At 43.2% G+C, this 19,192-nt stretch overlaps 3 protein-coding genes across 3 annotated transcripts; 2 read left to right on the top strand and 1 right to left on the bottom strand.

The window, feature by feature from the left end:
* Window positions 1-6,898: 6,898 nt before the first annotated feature.
* Window positions 6,899-7,264, top strand: EAF02_007779 (uncharacterized protein; the record flags this gene model as incomplete). Its single annotated transcript, XM_038903827.1, has 2 exons — window positions 6,899-6,979; window positions 7,097-7,264. The coding sequence occupies 2 exons, from the start codon at window positions 6,899-6,901 to the stop codon at window positions 7,262-7,264; spliced, it is 249 nt and encodes an 82-aa protein (XP_038756641.1).
* Window positions 7,265-10,150: 2,886 nt separating this feature from the next.
* On the top strand, window positions 10,151-11,579 carry EAF02_007778 (uncharacterized protein; the record flags this gene model as incomplete). The annotated part of the gene is made up of 3 exons (XM_038903826.1): window positions 10,151-10,339; window positions 10,391-11,276; window positions 11,341-11,579. 3 exons carry the CDS (start codon window positions 10,151-10,153, stop codon window positions 11,577-11,579), a joined length of 1,314 nt encoding a protein of 437 aa, XP_038756640.1.
* A 7,076-nt stretch (window positions 11,580-18,655) lies between these two features.
* Window positions 18,656-19,173, bottom strand: EAF02_007777 (uncharacterized protein; the record flags this gene model as incomplete). Its single annotated transcript, XM_038903825.1, is given in 3 exon segments — window positions 18,656-18,808; window positions 18,861-19,099; window positions 19,116-19,173. 3 exon segments carry the CDS (start codon window positions 19,171-19,173, stop codon window positions 18,656-18,658), a joined length of 450 nt encoding a protein of 149 aa, XP_038756639.1.
* Window positions 19,174-19,192: the final 19 nt, after the last annotated feature.

Here is a 19,192-nt window from a genome sequence, read left to right as displayed (position 1 = left end):
GCTTAAAACTTAATTGGATGCCTGCTTATAGACAATCCATTGGAATAATCGGAGTCAGTATTTCGGTTATCTGAGTATTCAGTAAAGAAACTACAGATCAGATCTTTGAGCAGTTGTAGAAGGCTTAGTTGCTTGTTCAGCACACATGAATCGAATGACTCGGAAGATAGCCAGTCCGCGCTAGAACAACAGCTGCTGGAATGTGCAAAGGTTGCTACGGCAAAAACTCAAAGCATTCACTATTCTTCGACAAGGAAAGAGATCCTTCCTCAAAGCTTACAGTATACCAACTCAGACATGTAAATACGTGCGGGACCCCTTGTCCGTGAATCTTTAATGACTATTCGAGTCACCGTTCCGTTGTACTCTGTGCTTGCAAACACTCTCAGAGAAATGAGTATGTATGCAAAAAGTTTAGACTACTTGAAAACAATGGCAAGTATTCAGCAATTGCCTTTGGGCTAAGCTATTGTTGTTTGTCGATCCAGATTACATTACTTCAAGCATTTGACCTCTATATCATGTAGTCACAATTTTGGACTATGCAGCTCTACTACTCCAATTGATCGAGAAGGATCTGAACGAAAAAGCATATCTTAGCCATACAAGTAAATCATTAATCTTAGTTCTTATTTCCGAGAGGCTAGAAGACAAAATATATTCCATGATAGAACATTTCCAGGAACAGGATTGCCAAATAGGCAAAGGAGTGTATCAGGTTGTTGACAAGCCCAAAACTTTCCTCTAAATCAGTGCTGAATTCTGACATTCGCAAAAATCTATGATGCGATGAAGAAGATGGTAATCTTATGGCTTTCATGGGGCTGGAAACTACTGAAAATTTGACACGCCAATAGTGTTCTGAATGAAACGATGAAGATTAATCAGCAGAATATACCACTAGGAATATCACTGCTGATTCAGACGACGCAATGACCATGAGAACGTCCATACTGGTTAACTTTGAGACATTCTGGAGCGGCTATCGTGATAATGTTTGCTCCGTATGCTCCACCGACACAATTTGAAAAGCCGGTATCCATATTTCCCGGTCCATGGCGAATCACTTGATCTTTCAGCCTGGCAATCAGTGAATCAATCGTTGGCAATTCACGAGAGTGTTCAGCAAGGCAAGCAACATGCAGATTTTGAGGTCACTAAAAGGAGGTTCCTGAAAGACGGTGACCCGAAAATTCGGGATCACAGGGTTTGGCAGATATACTTCTGTTAACTTCAAAGGATATCGGGCAAGGGGAAAGTAGCTATGATCTACTATTCCATCAACTCATCACAGTATAGCGCTGACTATACTTTCCAGATCTCAATCTGTCTACTTGAAGTCTGATCATAATGTCATTTCCCACCATCGATAGCATGAACCGAGGCAAAGTGCGACCCCATTCCCCAGCCTTTAGTCTTTTGACTAGAATCTTACTTTAAAGTTTAGAACTTTCGGTATTCCTCAATAAACCATAATTACTGGTGCAGAGATACATGAGAATGTGTGACATGTAGATCTCTCCAGGAGTAGCAAAGCTGACCGCCACTTCTCCACATTCAAGAGATCGACAACAGAGACAATCACTTTACTGCCACTTAGATCATCGATTTAAACTTTATTAAGTCGTTGCTCTTGATTGTTGATGTTTCTGTTTATCGTGAAGCGTTTGTCATGTTTGTATTTGAAATCAACGGAGATACTGACATGAAATATTCGTATGGCGCCTCGCGCTTGTTTAGCTCACAGTAGTGACTTGGCTAAGCCAACAAAGCATCTAATTGGAGCTCTTGAAGATCATCACTCCACTTTAGAATCGACGAAGAATGAGGCCATGTCTAGCTACTTTATGAAGACAATAGCTAAGGTGTGGCCTAAGGTATCTAAATAAGGGACTGATGGGACCATATAAATCGTTTCGCCGTTAAGCCCGCACGGCTCGGAGATTTCCGAGCAAATCCGGTACTTGTGGATTTCTTATTTTTATTTATTCTCTGCCGTTTCTTTGACACTTAACTGAAAGATACATATACTCCGTGCCGCTCATAATAGCCACAATTATATCAGGATTCAAAAGTGGGGGACGGGAAACACTGGCATTCGCAAAAACGTGGGAAAATACTGTACAGGGGAAAAGCAACACGGGTAGATCGTTATTTCTGAAAGCCCTGTCTAAATTGCCGCGCTAATTGCATTTTTTAATGACTCGTGAGTTCATGACGAAATAAAAAATCGTGCCGTGTAATGTTACGAGTTAGTTTATGAACTGACAGTCTCGGGCCCACTGTGCCTAGCTCTCAAGACTAGACAAACTTGAGCACATCCAGCCCTAAGATCAACGGACGCTTTGAAAGTCCATCATGTTACGGTGAAAGTTACTCAATGAAGAAAGTAATCCGTTGTCAAATATTGGTAGTGTCTGATCTCGGATATGTTCTCCGAGCTATGCATAAATTCAAAGCTAAGAAAACTAAGGGGTCACTAACTAAGAGCCATGAAGTAATAGTAAACAAGCGGACGGCACTGAGATATAATAAGGAATTTGGCAGTTTGACATAAATCTTGGCTTTTCCGGCAAAGTTTTATAATATGAAATTGGAAATTCGGTTCGAATGGCAAGGAAATATTCAGCGATTAGAACAAAGCAATAATGACAAGTGATGCTATACGACGCTATACGAAAAGCTTGAATACCTAGATACTGTAGTCCCCATTATTTTTTGTTGATCGATGGAGGTTTTTTCGTTTGCACAGATCTATCAAAGAGTCCAGAAGGGGCGCTGACGGAAACTTACGAAGGGGGTGAGAGCTTACACACACTTATTTTGCTCGTGGATACCCCCAGGCCCAGAATCGGGTGAAAAATTATGCAAGAAGCAGGAGAAACTTTCAAGCGTTGTTTAGATCAAGACTGGATCTTTGATATTACGAAGGCATATCGCTCCGGAAGGGTGTTGTAAAGGATCGTCCGAGCCAAGGAATTCCCAAAGAATGATAGTCTTTCTTTAGGCTTGTGGCCTCGTCGATAATGATGTTATAGCCGGTATATATCGCTACTTAAAAAAGGTATCGAAACTAGACGATATAGAGGTCCAGAGCATGCATCCAAGTTGTCGGAGATGAGGATTAGGATCCTAGAACATTCTCATGTAAAGTGTGCTAAAACCTGGAATGCGACTCTAGCGTGGGGTATGAACCCTGCTTGGCATTCGTTTCGTTGTCACCAAAAGAACGAGGACCAGACAGAATACCACAGCAACATTGATATTTGTTGTATACTAGAGATCCTCTGCATGTTGCTCTCGAGGGGGTTGCAGGTTCGATGTCAGTCTGATATATGCAGTAAGGTAATAGCGAAGTTGACCACTCGTAGCAAAGATAAGAAAGTAATCAAGCCCAGAGAGGTAATATGAGATAGGGAGCCAATGATGACGATAATCATATGACGGTGTCAATATTGTCTTCGCATAGCGAGAGAGCTCGCTGCTCATCTATGGAAATACATTGGAAATCGAATTTTGGAATGCTATACCCTGCAAAAGACCCTGAATGATGCAACACCAACAGTAATGATGGTGGTGCTTGAGGAGGTTTAATAGGCCTGGGCATTTTGTTTTCCAAGATATTCAGGTCTTTTATTGGAATGTATTGAGAAAATCCTCGCAGCCCACACCTTTATGGGCCGATTAAAACCGGCCCCTCATTCGGATCATCGTGAGTCTTGAGATGCCAACCCTGGGACCGATCTCGACTCAAGTGTGAGATGGATGATATTTGGCTTTGATGGTGTCGCGTAAATTTGCCATATAGATATTAGTATACTGAGGCTCATTGGCGCTGCGATCAAATCGTAACCGTCCGGGTCTTATCCTCTAGAAGGGGCACATCTTTCTTTCAAATAAGATATAATTAACTTTCCAAAATAAACGTCAGATGTTGGTCAGGGAAATCAGATAAGAACCTTGTCGAAGGATTATGATCGCGTGGGGACCATGGAAATCGTGATTGATGACTGCAGTAACTCTTACTGAAACTCATGCAGTATCGAAAAAGATGAAAAGGTTAAGATATTGCGCTAGTGTTCATTGGGTGGAACCCCTTGATTTTGCAACGTTCTTGGATATGGCATCCACGAGGCGAAGCAAACCACTACATCTTCGTAGCTATTGCAGGAAGTGAAAATCGAAGTATGCAGTAAGCTTTGAATGGTTACTTAGCAAAGTGAGACATTAGATATCGGAGAGAATTTCTAGCAATCAGCTATATACCCGTTCCGAGCTATTAATTCAAAAGTCGGAACCAAAAGAACATGAGATCCCGATGAACTGGTTTTGGAACGGCGAGCTGCGTGCAAGACTGGCAGTATCTGTACCACTTACCCTAAAGGCTAGCCACAGGTAGCGAGATGTGCTGCGCCGTCTACTCGGTTTTTAGGTCCCCGAGCTGGTAACAATGTGGACTCGATGGGCCAATTCTGTTGTACATTAGATATGTAAATAGCCGGATGTTCCCAATACTGCTGGCTTCCGCTCGCTTTAGATTGGCGAAGGTGCGATAGTCTCGAGGACATCAGCTCGTGGGTAAAGTCCTGTGATTTGGTGGAACATTCTTGGGGTTACTCTGTACCGAGTGTGTGTCAATGCTTGATGGTGCTTTGTGCATGACACTGAACAGGAGCGATATTGTAAAGTTGAGGATCTTGAAATTGACCGTTGGTGAGGTTGTGGGCGATTACACAACGTAATCACAGCAGTACAAACGAAGATTACGTCCTACAGTAAATTAGGATTGCGTACTCTGTACTGTTGTGACTTTCAGGCTTTGTTTTCCGGCTGCGAGTTCCAGGAACCCCGGAATTTCCACACGGCCATACCCGCACACCATGAATTGAAGCTGCGCCCTCCGGATTGAATGCTGTATGGGTTATTTCCGTATGTTGGCTGAACTTTGCTGTTGGCGTGTTTGTATCATACATATTATACATTTGTAGAAGTACAGTACAGGCAGCTTTCCGGGTAAGGGCATAACGGATTACATAATAAGCGTCAGCACTTCCTCTTCCAGATATTCTTGCGAATTTCTGCATACAAAAGTTTGGTGGCGAGCTTATACAACCATGACAGCTAGAGCAACCAATGTTGTTGCTAGTAAATAACAGGACCCTAACTCCCTGTCGGTGGAAAGGTGCCGCTGTTGATGTGAATTAACTTTAATGATTGACAGATGGAGGGGTTGCACATAGCAGTTGTGCATACAGTCGCAGATATGACATCCAATCGCAAAGCTTTTAAGCTTTCGATTGGATGGTATAGGATGAATTAGTTAAGGGTTCTTCGATCTTAAACGCGTGAGCATATCACAATTAGCATGAATAGACAGCTATCTTTTTCATTTCTGAAGGCCGTCAAGTCTTAGAACCCGTCCGTGCAAGATAATTCCCCGATGAACCATTTGGCATGCTTTAGTTTGCATATATTTGTTTCTTTTGCCAAACATGCAACCGTTCGAAGTTTCGTTGGAAATTCCTATTCTGGAAACATCAGCGATTTCCATGACACCCGTTGCAAAGTTTGAAGTGATGACACTTTGCACTATGGGACCCATGACTCCCGCTGCCATTTGGGCAGCATCCTCGAATATCCTTGGATATTTTGTTCTTGCCGTGACAATGAGGGCTGCTTGGATCTAGGTTGTTTGAGATCTCTGGTCGTTTCATGGGCTCGAGGGGCGGCTCATGGCCCCTCTACATTAAATTGTGGCTTAGATGCTTCGAACCAAATAAAGCACAAGATGCTGCAAGTAAGGAAATCCGGAGGACAGAAAGCATGACAACCTAACCCAAAGCACGAGAAGTCGGTTATTTTTCCATGGCAATTTGCACTTTCACTGCGTTGACTTCTGCTTTCCGAGAATACTGAGAGGGATCAGTACAAATTTCCATAAACATGGTGTCTCGGAAAGACGACATTCGCAAGATTGTACAAATATTTACAATCATCGTATATTTCATCTGAACTTGCCATGACATTTCCAGCCGTAGCTAAGTAAGTATCTCTGGCATACTAGAATCATGAGAAGGATGGCTGCAGTATGTTATGATCACATGTCTTACTGTTGTTCACTATACTGATAGCAAACAGAAGAGGATTCCCAAGAAATGATTCGCTTAGTACTTTGTATACATTCTCCAAAAATGCAAGTTATACGGCCAGGTGCAGGTACATCAAGCATGGGTATATAAATTGATAACTGCATTGTAACAAAACCCCACAGATCATCACGATTGAAGGGACTTTGTGTAGTATAGCCCAACACGACCATAGAAACCTCTGTAATATCGAATTAATGAATCTCACAAAATTAAGTGACTAGTCTAATAAACGTCTGACTATGCATGTTACCCAACCATAACGACATCTATCTCGATTCGTAACGTCGATGACGGTGCCGTGAGAAGGCCTTCGTATAAGTCCAGCCAGTCGTCTGCTGCATGCTTGCTGTAGCATCAAACCTGCCAACCGATATGTAAAAGAACTGAAGTATCCGGGCCTTGCAATATGTCATGTCATGTCCCAAGCCATAACCGAGCCCCACGATCTCGGAGAGCTCGGGGGTTAAATTTGAAATTTGGTGGCTAAATTTTACTATACCCTATCCCCAAGAATCCCATTGAGGATTGAAAAATGCCATATTGAGATTTACTTGCGAAAATTGTGTCACTTGTCAGATAGTTTCAAGATTCACATTTCTCTTACATGGAGAAGAACGGATGAATCATAAACGAACTCCTACACTCAGATCCGTTTGACCTTGAAAAATTTAGACTGGGTGCCTCGAGGGTGCTTATCGGCTTCCAGCCGTTCTAGTATTTCATTTTTTATTTCAATTGGAAAAATCGTTATGGTTGGTCCCAAGCAGACGGGTCACTCGGGTCAGAGAGAAAAAAACCTGCAAGATCCCATCGTTCTGCATCCTGCAAGCGTAAGCAGTAGCAATAGTGATAGGTCGCATTACCTTATCCCAAGTTCAAAAGGTATATTAGCTGGTGGGTATTCGGCGATTTGGATCTCCCCAAATAAATCACTGACAATGATCTAGACAGTTTATTTGTCAATCGCCAAAGCTTTCTCGGCTCATAACAATGTCCCTGTTCTGTACAGCTGTCATTCTTTCTTCGCCATTCATGCCCTAGGATCTCTTGGAAAATCATCAACTCCCGGTGTCGATCATGACACTGGTAGAGGTAAGCCAGTCAGTTTTGCCTGAACGTCGTGGCTTGCGAGGGGATCGGTAGTAGGTGAAACGAGTGGTGAGCTAATCAAACATCTCAAAGTTACTTCCTAGAACCCGGCAGATTACCCTTGGATGTCTTGCCCTATGTATTGCCATTTTCACAGACTCGCTCGGAAGGGGGATTTGATCTCCATGAATTCAGCTTTTAGGTCATCCACATTATGAATTCACTCTGCTGAAGCTAATGCTGTGTCACCGCAAATTGTAGCCTCGGTCCAATCGGTCAATATATCGTAGTAGCACGATCAGAAGCAAGACATGCGTTCTCAACGAGGAATCATAGGGAATTATAGGCAAGCTTTGTATTTGGAACTTTATTGCACACGAAATGGTTTCCAGCTAAACTTCATCAGTTTCTATTTTGATATCTGAACATTTCCCTGTCTGCGAGAGATGATGAAATGGTGTATTCTCGTAACCTACGGAAGTAGAGATTCAGGAGTAACTGAGTCCCAATATCTTCTAGGACGCTGCACTGTATGTTCTGTTTCAATGACAATGATGCTGTATGATGCGTAGGGATATCTCTGGTTTACTATTCCCTATATATAACAACAAAGTTAAAGTTTTATCAAAATTCATCTATGTGAGATATCGAATTATAGTATCTTTTCTCGTAAACTTTCTAATTGTGGATTTCATAAATTAATGACTTTAGAGACGTGTTACCTGCCCTGCTAGTTGCAGTGCGGAATAGCCACCTAACCCCCAAATCATAAATTAACCTCCCATTCGAGGGCCTTGTAGGCATTCCCGTTACTATAACTCGTTATGGTCTAGAACCGCGTGCTTTAATTTTAGCAATCAGAATTTTCAGCAAATCATTCACCGTTCACCGTGATTCAAGTAGTAATACCTAGGTATATGTGAAAATTCTAATGTCTTTTTGGCAATGATCTCTCCTCTTCCTCTGATCCATGCAGATTCGAAGTTTCGATTGGGGTGGTCGAATTAGACGGATTCTCAAAGAGGCTTTCGAAAGGTTAATAACAGATACATTAATGAGAAAGAAAAAAGCCGTCAGCCACAGAGGGATCCTTACAGATATTACATTTGTAAAGTCGTATTCTGATATGTGGGAAGACAGGAAGGGAAACACACAAGACAAGGCTGATCCCAGAAAGCATGAATAGATTGTTCAAGAATCAATGCACATACCAACAATCTACAAGAGAAAGAGGAGCACGGTGAGCACCGACCAGCAGACTGACCAGGGAGGAACTCCACCTATGACCATTGACCATCAAACCTGCCAAATTGAACATCATCTCGATACAAGTCTCCATCCATCAGCTATCACCTAATGTACCTTGACCTTTGCAGCTAAGCAATAAGGAGTAAGAAATATATCTGACCCATAAACCTTCTTACTCGACTAGGACATATATCAACGGATGCTGGGACATCCAAAAACTAAAACAAAACATCCCATGGAGTTTGTTTGTGTATGATGTTTCTTCATACTAACTAATAAACACTCGACCAAATCGCAAGTCTTCCTTCAATTGTCAATTGTCACCTTGACCTTCATCATTCGTTCGGCAAGGTGCAGTAAAGTTGCAGGTTTGGAACATTCCCCTGCTCGGTATTGAATAACATGGAATGTTTCCACCGGGAAATATAGCGGCTGCAGAGCTGCACGGTTGAAGAGCGTAAGTGTGAAAAAAGACCCCGGCATCGTGACGCTGGCACTTGACTTAGAACCTAGCTCGTGGGATGCAGCTTCTCCATTGCGGCGAACACTATCTTTGCATCTCACCATTCTTCTTCTTCAGAAGTACATACTAGATAGAGCCTGCCACACAAAACTTCAGTCACAGGTACATGATATCAAGGGTTCCTTAGTTCTAATTCCATTACTCGCAACTCATACACCTGGAACCTTTTTGGAACTTTCCAGGGGAAAACGCCACACTAGACGCCTACTGAGTTATAACCGTTCTTATTCTTCTTTTGGATTGACGCAAGCAGATTCCATGTAGCATCATCGACGAGGCTATCCTAACCTCACCTACCCCCTTCTTTACCAAAGCACAAACCTCGGACGGACATTAGCTCCACCTCTGACACTGCGGTATTCTCTTGTGGGAAACACCCCTGACACTTTGATCCTGTCCTCCCATCCTCTTAGCCTTCCATGGAAATCCCATTTCGGCAGCTGTGCAGCGGCCCGTTGATCTACCTTCTTCAACTAATCTATTATACTTAAGAGTCTTCAGTCCTCATTCCATTTTTTTTCAAAAGTCAAAATATGTTTTATATCAACTCGAGCTAAAGTGGGATTACTATTTATCACAACGCACACACCAAATCTACATACGGTTCACTGCAAGAACTCTATTTCGATCCTTTCCCTTTTTTACCAATATCGCCATCAAATATTCCTAGTTGAATCTCAGTACTACAGGAGTAACGTCACCAGTCGTTATAGTCTAATTCGAGGCCAGCTTTCGGGAAACACTCGAGTTTCCATTGGAACATAATAGATTTGCACCTAATCAAATTACCCATAAAAGTTATCGTTCTGGAAGCACTATTGTTTTATGAACTGATTTTTGGGTTTGATCCTGCCACTCGTAGTGGTCGATCTAGTCTTGGTCCTTGCCTTGGTAAGTCATTGAATTAGGCCGTTGCAGCTTCCGAATTGTCTAGTTCGAACTTTGAGAGTTCGGACATCTTAGTATAAATCTCGAAGTCGGCATTTATTGCCATCAAATCATCCTTTCACACTTTCATTTCATACTTCAATCATTAATGTCATCAAGTTATACTCTCACTAATATCATATAAGAATAATCAATACCGCTCTCTATATATCTTTCTTCTTTCCACAGAGCCATATCGGGCAAACACTTTGAAATGAACTTTCACACACCAGAACAATCTTACACGCAAGATACCCAGCCACGGGAAACACATCCCACCATGGCTTTGTTACAGAGACCTCACGTATTTTCTGGCTCGGATTGGCGTGGCCTTGAGCCTGTAGAGATGAGGTCAAAACCACGCATGGCCAATGTTGGGGAATCACTTCCATCTATTCGAACAGTAAGTGAATCTTCTAGGTTGCCCTTCAGGACAGTACTGACCTCCAACTAGATGTTTTCTGGATTTGAGAGCCAGGAAAGACCCATTGAATCCGAGTACAGACATGCTACATCATTTTCTCCCATCACAACAGAAAGAAACACATCTCCTGGGTCAAACAAGAGAATGAGATTATCCGACGATTACTATGATGAGGAAAGCCAGCAGCAACGAGAGAGATATCAATCAGTTAGTAGTGGTCGAAGCCCAATGACAGCGACCTACGGTTATCACAGTGCAAACTCTTCGCCAGTTTCCTCAAATGCCCGTCGAGAGTCTAGAGTTCATTCTAGCCATGGAAGCCCTTATGTTTCAAGGTCTGGACGAGAGCAACCTATTCTCTCAATCCCAGAACGCAGAGCCCAGAATCAAGATCACCACACTTCGAGACCACCATTCCATTCTCCCATCTCTGAGCCATCGAGTACGACATACCGCCCAAGCCTCCCAAGTATCACCACCCCCGACCGATCTTACGAACGAACTTACTCCCAAAACCCCGCAGAACGATCACATGGCGAATACCCTCCCATGAATGAGTACCCAAGAAACGAGTATGCATTGGAGGCTTCCCGTTCATACCACCAACAAAAATACGCACCTTCACGATCGGACTACGGTTACCACCAACCCAGAGACCAAGGTTACCCCCAACCTGCAACTTTCCCTCACCATCCAGGCCAAACCCCATTCACCAACAGACACCACGCAGGAAGTTACAGTCCAACTCCCTACCAAGCCCAAGAAATGGGCGACTCAAAACCTCGCAAGCGTCGAGGAAATCTCCCAAAACCCACCACCGATATCCTAACAACCTGGTTCATCAACCACCTCGAACATCCCTACCCAAACGAAGAAGAAAAGCAATTATTAATGAGACAAACGGGTCTCCAACTGAGTGCGTAGCCATCCAACCAACCCCCCAATCTCTCCCTACACATCATACTAACAAACTTTCCCAGACCAAATCTCCAACTGGTTCATCAACGCCCGTCGTCGTAAATTGCCTGCTCTTCAAAACAGCGCTCGTGCAGAAAACGCTGCCCGATCGCATCACAACCGAATGCACTCTGCAGATGGGGGACAGAGTCCCATGAGTCTCTGCAACAGTGAGCCAGGACTAAGTCCTAGAGCCGCATCTGCATTTAACGAAGGATGGCCTTCGCGCCAGGAAGAGCGTCATAGCCAAGAGCATTATTAATTCTTTCTCTTCTTTGTACTTGATTACATTTTGCAGCATTGAAGGCGCACTTTTTTTTTGGTTACGAACATGACTTTTCCAGCCAAGGCTTTAGAAAGGGAGAGGTTGTGTGCGGTTTTTTATTCTTAGTTTCGTTTCTTTCTTCATGTCTGCACTTTTGTTGCATTAATTCTACGACTTTTTTGTATTGCATTAATTCTACGACTTCTCTTGTTAAATTAGATTTGAATTTTGGGTGTTTACATGCTTCTCACAAGTGTAAGGGAAGGTAACCGCACTGAGGTATTATCAGGAAATGTATGACAACATGGGTATATTGGATTTGGGATGGACAGCAACAGATACCATATTTGTATATTTGGGTTATTCGGTGAAACCAAATTCACATGAGCTCAGCGGAGTAAATCACAGACTATCACATCATAGTCTGATGTAAAATTACCCGCGAGCGTCATTGTTAATGTTTTTTAATTCTTACCATATTTTCGCTTCTTATAATGAATATATTACCTACATAGTACAGTTAATAAATCGAGTATTCGCATTCTACATTTTACTGCAAATTGTAAAAGCACGCACGCACGCACGCACGCACGCACACAGATAGAACCCCAGAAAATGTGCCTCGGGGTGAAAATCTCTCGTGCCGTGCGTCCACTTTCAATCACGCATGCGTACCCACATTGATCGCTCAGTTGTTCGCTCAATCTTTCCCTTGTTACGTTTTTCTTAGTAATCTGTTCGGGTACACATTCACATTTGCACATGTATATCCGTATTCCGCTTTCAGCGTTGCACAACTTTATGCGTATCTTCCACGTTTCCCGCTTTCAAAGTCGATCACTTCGCCGCACTTAGGCAATCCGTGAAAACTCCTCTACTCACCGGTATTCGTGGTATTCGTCCTCCCCGCTGTTATTTTCTGAGGGTTAGGGGGTTAGTAGAATGTATCATGTACTGTTGCGTGGTTGTGGCATAGTATGCGTTTGCTTGTCTCAGATCCAAATCTGCAACACCCACCCGCATGGAAGCCATATGGAAGGGAGAGAATCATTCAAAATGCAATACGTCATTGAATATTCTCAGTCAGACATCAATACATTTGGATCATTGTTATTTGAGTTTCTATACGAGTCCTTCACGAGTCCTTCACCACCATGTGATGTCTAGGCCTCAAATGTGGGGTACTTTGCTAATTGTTCGCTCACGGCATATAAGCACAGTTATACATTACTAGCACCGAGCATTAATGTGTAAAAGGCAGGAAATTCTCCGACTGCAAGGGCTGGCTGAGCTTATTTTTCAGATACCATTCATATCACTGCAAAAGCTCTCGCTGCATGAGGATTTTCACATGGCAGTGCTTTGTCGAAATGTGCAGAAACTGAGGTCAGACTTTGAAGGAGAAGATTGTCCTAATGAATTAACCAAAAATTGACTTGACATGACAAAAAAGAAAGTTAACAGACGCCATTTTCATCATCGTATTAACCACCAGGAAAATAAAAAGTGCCACTAAAAGCACTTGGCTGACTGACAGACATCACTATTTGTCATGGAGTCGCTACTCAGTAACAGAATTACAGTACCTGAAAAGCCACTGTCAGAATTTTTTAGTACACGATAGCGTACACTTATCGTGCACAAATCCACCGAAATGCTATTCGACAATCTTCTCTTGACCTTCTATCAATCGATAGTTTCTATTTTGAGTTTGAGATGGATGTCGTACAATGACTAGAGTTATCTAGATGCAGCGAGGGACAAAGCTCATGTGCATTTCATGAGCTAGACACCGTGATTTCTTTCCATGTAAAGTTAGGAGAAGGACAAGCTTCGGTACTGAGGGTCAAAATGATTGGCAACCTGTCATTTGGTGACTTTATTTAACTACCGGTGTGTCGAGTGTGTCAATCAATTTCCGATGGCAAAAAAATTAGACCACATTGGTCGTAGTAGATAGCGATAGAATTGTCAAAGTGTCCGGTAACTCGGATACATGGCGAGATATAGTGTAAGTAGAAGTTCTGGGGTCAGGCACGAGTCACATGACATGGTCATGAGCAGATGAGCAGTATTGAAAAGCAATAATAAGATCATAAGACAGCAATGAATTAACCAAAATGAACGTGAGGTACAGTAATTGCAAAAACCATGTTTATTAATGGAGAGGCTGTGATTCGGTTGAGAGGATACTGGGACTATTTTAGTTCGTGATATAGGCGAATACTATTTTCAACCATTTCCAACTATTTTCACTGGTATTATATCAACAATGGCGGAGCGGAATAATCCATGGGAGAGAGACGGTCTCCTCGCCGAACGTTTACGATCAACTTAAACTTGCCCCTTAAATTTCCCAGATTATGCGGCCAAGAAACGTTCGATACGATACCGCTAATGAAACATATATCGAGATTCAAGATGGAAATATCTCGCACTGTCTCATTCCATGCCGCCTTGAACTGCTTTGACATGTTAAGAAAAGCATTTGGCAGATCCCAAACCTTTTTCTGATATCTCCGGCAACATCTCCGGTGACAGTTGGTACAATGCATGCCACGGACAGTCACTTGACATTCTTACTCCACGTACATTTTCTTTTTTGCCTGTTTTCACCAACCAAGCCTTAGTTGAAAACCCGGAGCTTAATACTGTCGGGACTTGACGTAGATCACTCGACTAAGTACTGATTAGGATATTCGATATCCGCTAGTGCGTATTATTCCTTGTTTCGAAACCAGCATGACCATGACACTGGATGGTGAGCGTGCTACTGAATTTAGTCAAAAAAAGGTTCCTTCCTCTTAGTAAACAGCGAAGCCCGAATATGCCAAGGATACAGACCGCCGCCATTGATGTCAATGGTACTCAATTGAATCACCCACGGTCAACAGACAATGGTATTGCAAGTTGCAACGCTGGTAGAAAATCCCAGTGCCTGCCCCTTACTAGGTATTAGCTAATGCCATTTGTTTTGCCATAGTAGTAGCACGGTGAATTATCGAGATTTGCCTTATCCGCAAGAGTACTAGCAAATGGGGTGCAGTAGACAAGTATGCACGCTACTGGCACAGGACCGGAATCTAAGACGGGGATTCGAAGTCTAAGTATCAAGAACCCGATTGAGGTTTCGATTGAATAGGTACATAATGGTGAGTTGTTGTTTGTCCATCAATGTGCAGAACAAAAAGAGAAGAAGAAAGGAAGAGAATTGTTTTTGGGGCGAACAAAACAAGCTTTTTCTCAAATTGTAAGTTCCCTGCGCACATCAATCTTGTCAAAATCGTATCAATCCCGATTCCCGACCAATCAATCAAAGTGGAAGATCGCCCGAAGACCCACTGGGATAATCAAGGGTCACCCGTCAAACAAGGCCCTCTCTCGCCTCGAATATCACTTGTTCAGTGGCCATCACACAGACACGCAAGTGCACACGCCGCCTTTGTCCCTTATAACATGCAGCTCGTATGGTTTTGGTGGGAGAAAAAAACCCTAATTTGGATCTATGTCCGCCTCACAAGTCCTCAACAAGGACTGCAATTTTGAGATGATCTTTTTGGGAAGTGGCTGCCACCACAAGGCCAAATTGGTCGAATCCACGAAATGAAGCCCTGTCCCGCGGTCCGTATCGTTTTCCAACACTTTGATGATCGTATTTGTAAGGTAGGCACTGATGAAGGTGATGCTGGTCATCAATCGGATGATAATGAATGGTCTCTTACCGACTCGAAGGTCCAGGTGTATTTCTCCACCTGCCGGGGGCAGCTGAGCTCCAATGAACTTCAGGATTTTCGGGATCTTCCATAGATGATCTACTGTGGCTAAGAAATTGTTATTAAAGGTATTCACATCCACTGATGTGAACATTGAATGGGTTGATGTTTCAAATCATGGAGTGAAGATGCGCTTATCGCCGATTGGCTGAAGGGCAAATCACGGACAGTGCCAGCATTATGCTGGGGAAAAGGGATAGCCTTGTTTGTATGCAAGTAATGAAAACACATGAGAGATGATCTGGAATGAGAAAAAGCAATTGTTTTTGGTTTCTGTGCGTGGTTTGTTTTTTGAGGGGGAGGGGGCAATGGACAGTGGGCATTTGGACGAGTAGAAAAGTATTTCCTCATCAGACCCCGCTGTCCACGTGTGAACGAAAAAAGCAAGAATAAATGATGATATAATTGTGTAACATTCCCGTCCGAAGCACTGATGAAGTGCATGAAGATATATATTACGCTTTTCGGGATGATAGTGCCAAAAATTGTCCGCCTCAAGTGAGAAGTTCCGCCCGGCGCGACGGCTCAAGTGGACATCGAATGAACTTGGGAGTCCCAAGTCAAGACGTCTGGCAGTGCACATCATGGTGATTCGCAGCAATCCTAGGAGTCTGGACTAGGTATATCAGAATCATCAATTTGAGTGAAACCAGGTCTTCATGGAAAATAAAAATAGATATACCAGGTTCAAGAGCTGGTATGAATGAACGATGCTGGTACTTTGTTTGAAACATGTGTTGCGAAAAGGAGAGAAATGGAATGTTTGGAAGGAACTGCGCAAAAGTTAATAATACTCATGAAGCGTACAATTTCTTTGAAACTACCATTGAACCCATAAGGTGGGAGACATTGGATAAAGATTCATCCTACCAATAGCAGTAAGGAACATTGATCTCTTTCAAACAAAATATCCATCAACCGGAGTGTTCATGCCGTTCGCAAGGCTGGAGAAGTGGCAATTAATTCGACATGAATCGGACAAGCTTATACTGTCATGGTTATGGTCGGTTTTGTAGGAAGGAGTTTGCTGGTTGAGTTTTATGTCGGTTGAGAGTGAAAAGGACAGTAGAAATATCTTTTATGAGTGGACGGGTGCTGGGAGTAGAAGTAATAGAACAGGAAAGCGCGTGTACACCATAAAGGGAAGGAACGGATTGTCATTGAATACAAGTGACCAAGATACTGTACTCCAGTTCGAAAATCATTTTTAATTCTTCCAGCAAAGTTTATATATGCGATATGAGATGTATAAAAGATATGTCGTAAAAAGCTTGGGGAAGCGATATTCTTAACCGCCACCAGCTCTCAGCTCACAGCTCACAGCTCACAGCATACAACGCCAATTCTTGATTAGAAACAGTTTCTAAAAGCACCACTCATTACCTAGGTCTCTAGGTATCATTTTAAAATGAACAAAGTGCTTTGCTCGCCCTCTTTCCCTCTTAGAGAATCGATGAATTCTCGTCCTCTTATCTACCCAATGAACCTAAAACTTCAAGAGCGTGCAAAGGAACACTCCTAAAAACTTCGTTTAAACTTCACTTCACTCCTAATAACCCCCATTTCCACACCATCAACACTCACTTACTTCACCGTTCACTCGACCATCCTCACCACACATATCCCCAAACGAAACCCCTTATTGCACATCTAATCCAACCCAAACCGTCCATCCCAAATGCTTCTTCTCTCACTCGTCTCGATCGACCATCTTCTCGAGCGCGTTACTCGTAAAGCACTCTTACAATCCATGGCCCCAACGCATACAAAAAATCACCAAAAGAACCATCGACAGAAGCACCAAAAATGAGAATGGAGAAGCGAATATTCAAACAGTATCTAGATGTATAACTGAAGGGCTGTACTACCCATCACTCCCCAACGGAAATAATACCAATCCAGAGGATACAGTATCTCGTGGCTAGCTCAAGTTATCAATCCTCAAGCGAGGCTTTCCCCCACAACCTTTCCCTATTGCATTTGATCAATCGTAAGAGAGAGGACCGCAGGGGGAACCCGCCCAACCCACAGCACAGGAAAAGTGACCCGCCGCAACCGCTCCAACAAAACCCAGCCAAACAAAGCAGACGGCCTCCCCCCTCCCCTCCCCTCTCCCTCTACCCCTCTCATCCACCTCCCTCCCCAACATCCCACCTCTTCAATTCCCCGAACCACCACTCATCTTCCTCCCCACCCTTCCCCGTTCCCATCCTCTTCCCCATCACATCGAAGAACCCCTTACCCCACCCTTCTCATCCACTGCATCCACCCCCAACAATACGCATATCCCCTCACTCCCCATCTTCGCAATCTCCTTCTCTTCTCAAATCATCCTCTTCCTTATTACACCCTACCTTCCATTCACTCTCTCCCTTCTTCGTACCCTCCCTTCCCTCCCCTTCTCCACTTCTACTCTGCACCAAATCTCCTTCATCCCCAGTGCTCATTCCCATTCCGGCCTATACAGAACCCCTCATCTCCGTCACGCCTTGTATTTAATCCATTCACCTCATTGCCCTGCAATCGTCATAGACCACCAACAACCACCATCCATCCTCCTCCATTCACATTTTCTTCTCGCTTCCACTTATTTCTTTGCCCTTCGCACCCCCCTCACTCTCCAACCACACTCTTCAACCACACTCTCCAACCACACTCTCCAACCACACTCTCCAACCACCACTCTCCAACCACCACACTCTCTAATCACATCCATCTTTTCCTAAGAATCTGCGAAACCAACACCCTAAACATCCTTTCTCCCCACTATCTATGGAACTACTCCGCTCTTGAAATTGTAGCGGTGGGATTAATTGGCGGAGTAATATTGTATCTTCTTCCAAGACCAGATCCGCATTCATCACCTCCAACTTCCACTCCATTCCTAATTACCATAGCAAAACTCCAACCAAATTTCAACTCAAGTGGTCATTTCACTCACATTCTAAACCTCTCAGTATTGCTATTGCAAGTGAGAAGCCAAATCATTTATAATCATACTAAATCTTCATTCATTCTAGTCTATCCATATCCACAATCTTCTTTCCTGAATATGTGCAGATTTGAAAGACAAACTACCACTACCACCTATAGCTGATCACCCCATGCATCCCTTCATTCATCCAATCCGTTCATCCAAACACCAGAGAACTATACAACTCAGAAGGAAGAAGATCCAAATTCTTTCTATCCATCGTAAGAATTAAAAAACACCCTACTCCTATCATCCAGAATAACGCCATCCCCTAATTCCGCTCAAAATCAACTGGAAATGAGCACTTGTCCCATCTTTCCTAGTAGTCATCCTATATTAAGGATTCGACAATGAAACGCCATAAAAACACCAACGCCAAACATTAATGGTATCTTTTTGCAATCTAATGTCTTCACGCTAAACATTACTAATCTCGGACTTTTGTTGACTCTTCGCTGTGCCAATAGTGTGTTGTGGACCTAATATCATTGTTAGTATTGGGTGATGTTGTTAAAATTCGTAGAAGCTTACCTTTGTTGCGAACTTCAAACTTGTCAATGTTTCGCCCATATGCAGGCTTCCAATGGGACTAGCCATGACGAACATGAGAGTCTTCGAATTTCCTCCAAGGGAATATTGTAGGAGATAGGTCAATTTGGAATTGCGGTAGGGAATGTGGGTACCCTCTTTTCCTGATCCCAATGCCCCGATAACGTCACCCAGACAACTCAAACTCTTGTTAATGTTTTGAGTTTCCTTCATTCGATCTCCTTCGGCACCAGACACCTTCAATCTTTCGGAACCAGCAGATCAACCAAGTGAGGGTACCCTTCGCAAGTCTCATTTGTAGAACTGTTTCGTCC

This window comes from Botrytis sinoallii, assembly GCF_014898435.1.
Source record: "Botrytis sinoallii strain Bc 23 chromosome Unknown BSIN_013, whole genome shotgun sequence".
NCBI classification, from domain to species: Eukaryota; Fungi; Ascomycota; class Leotiomycetes; order Helotiales; family Sclerotiniaceae; genus Botrytis; species Botrytis sinoallii.
Note: the sequence above shows the minus strand (reverse complement) of the source record. Positions and strands in the feature narration are given on the sequence as shown.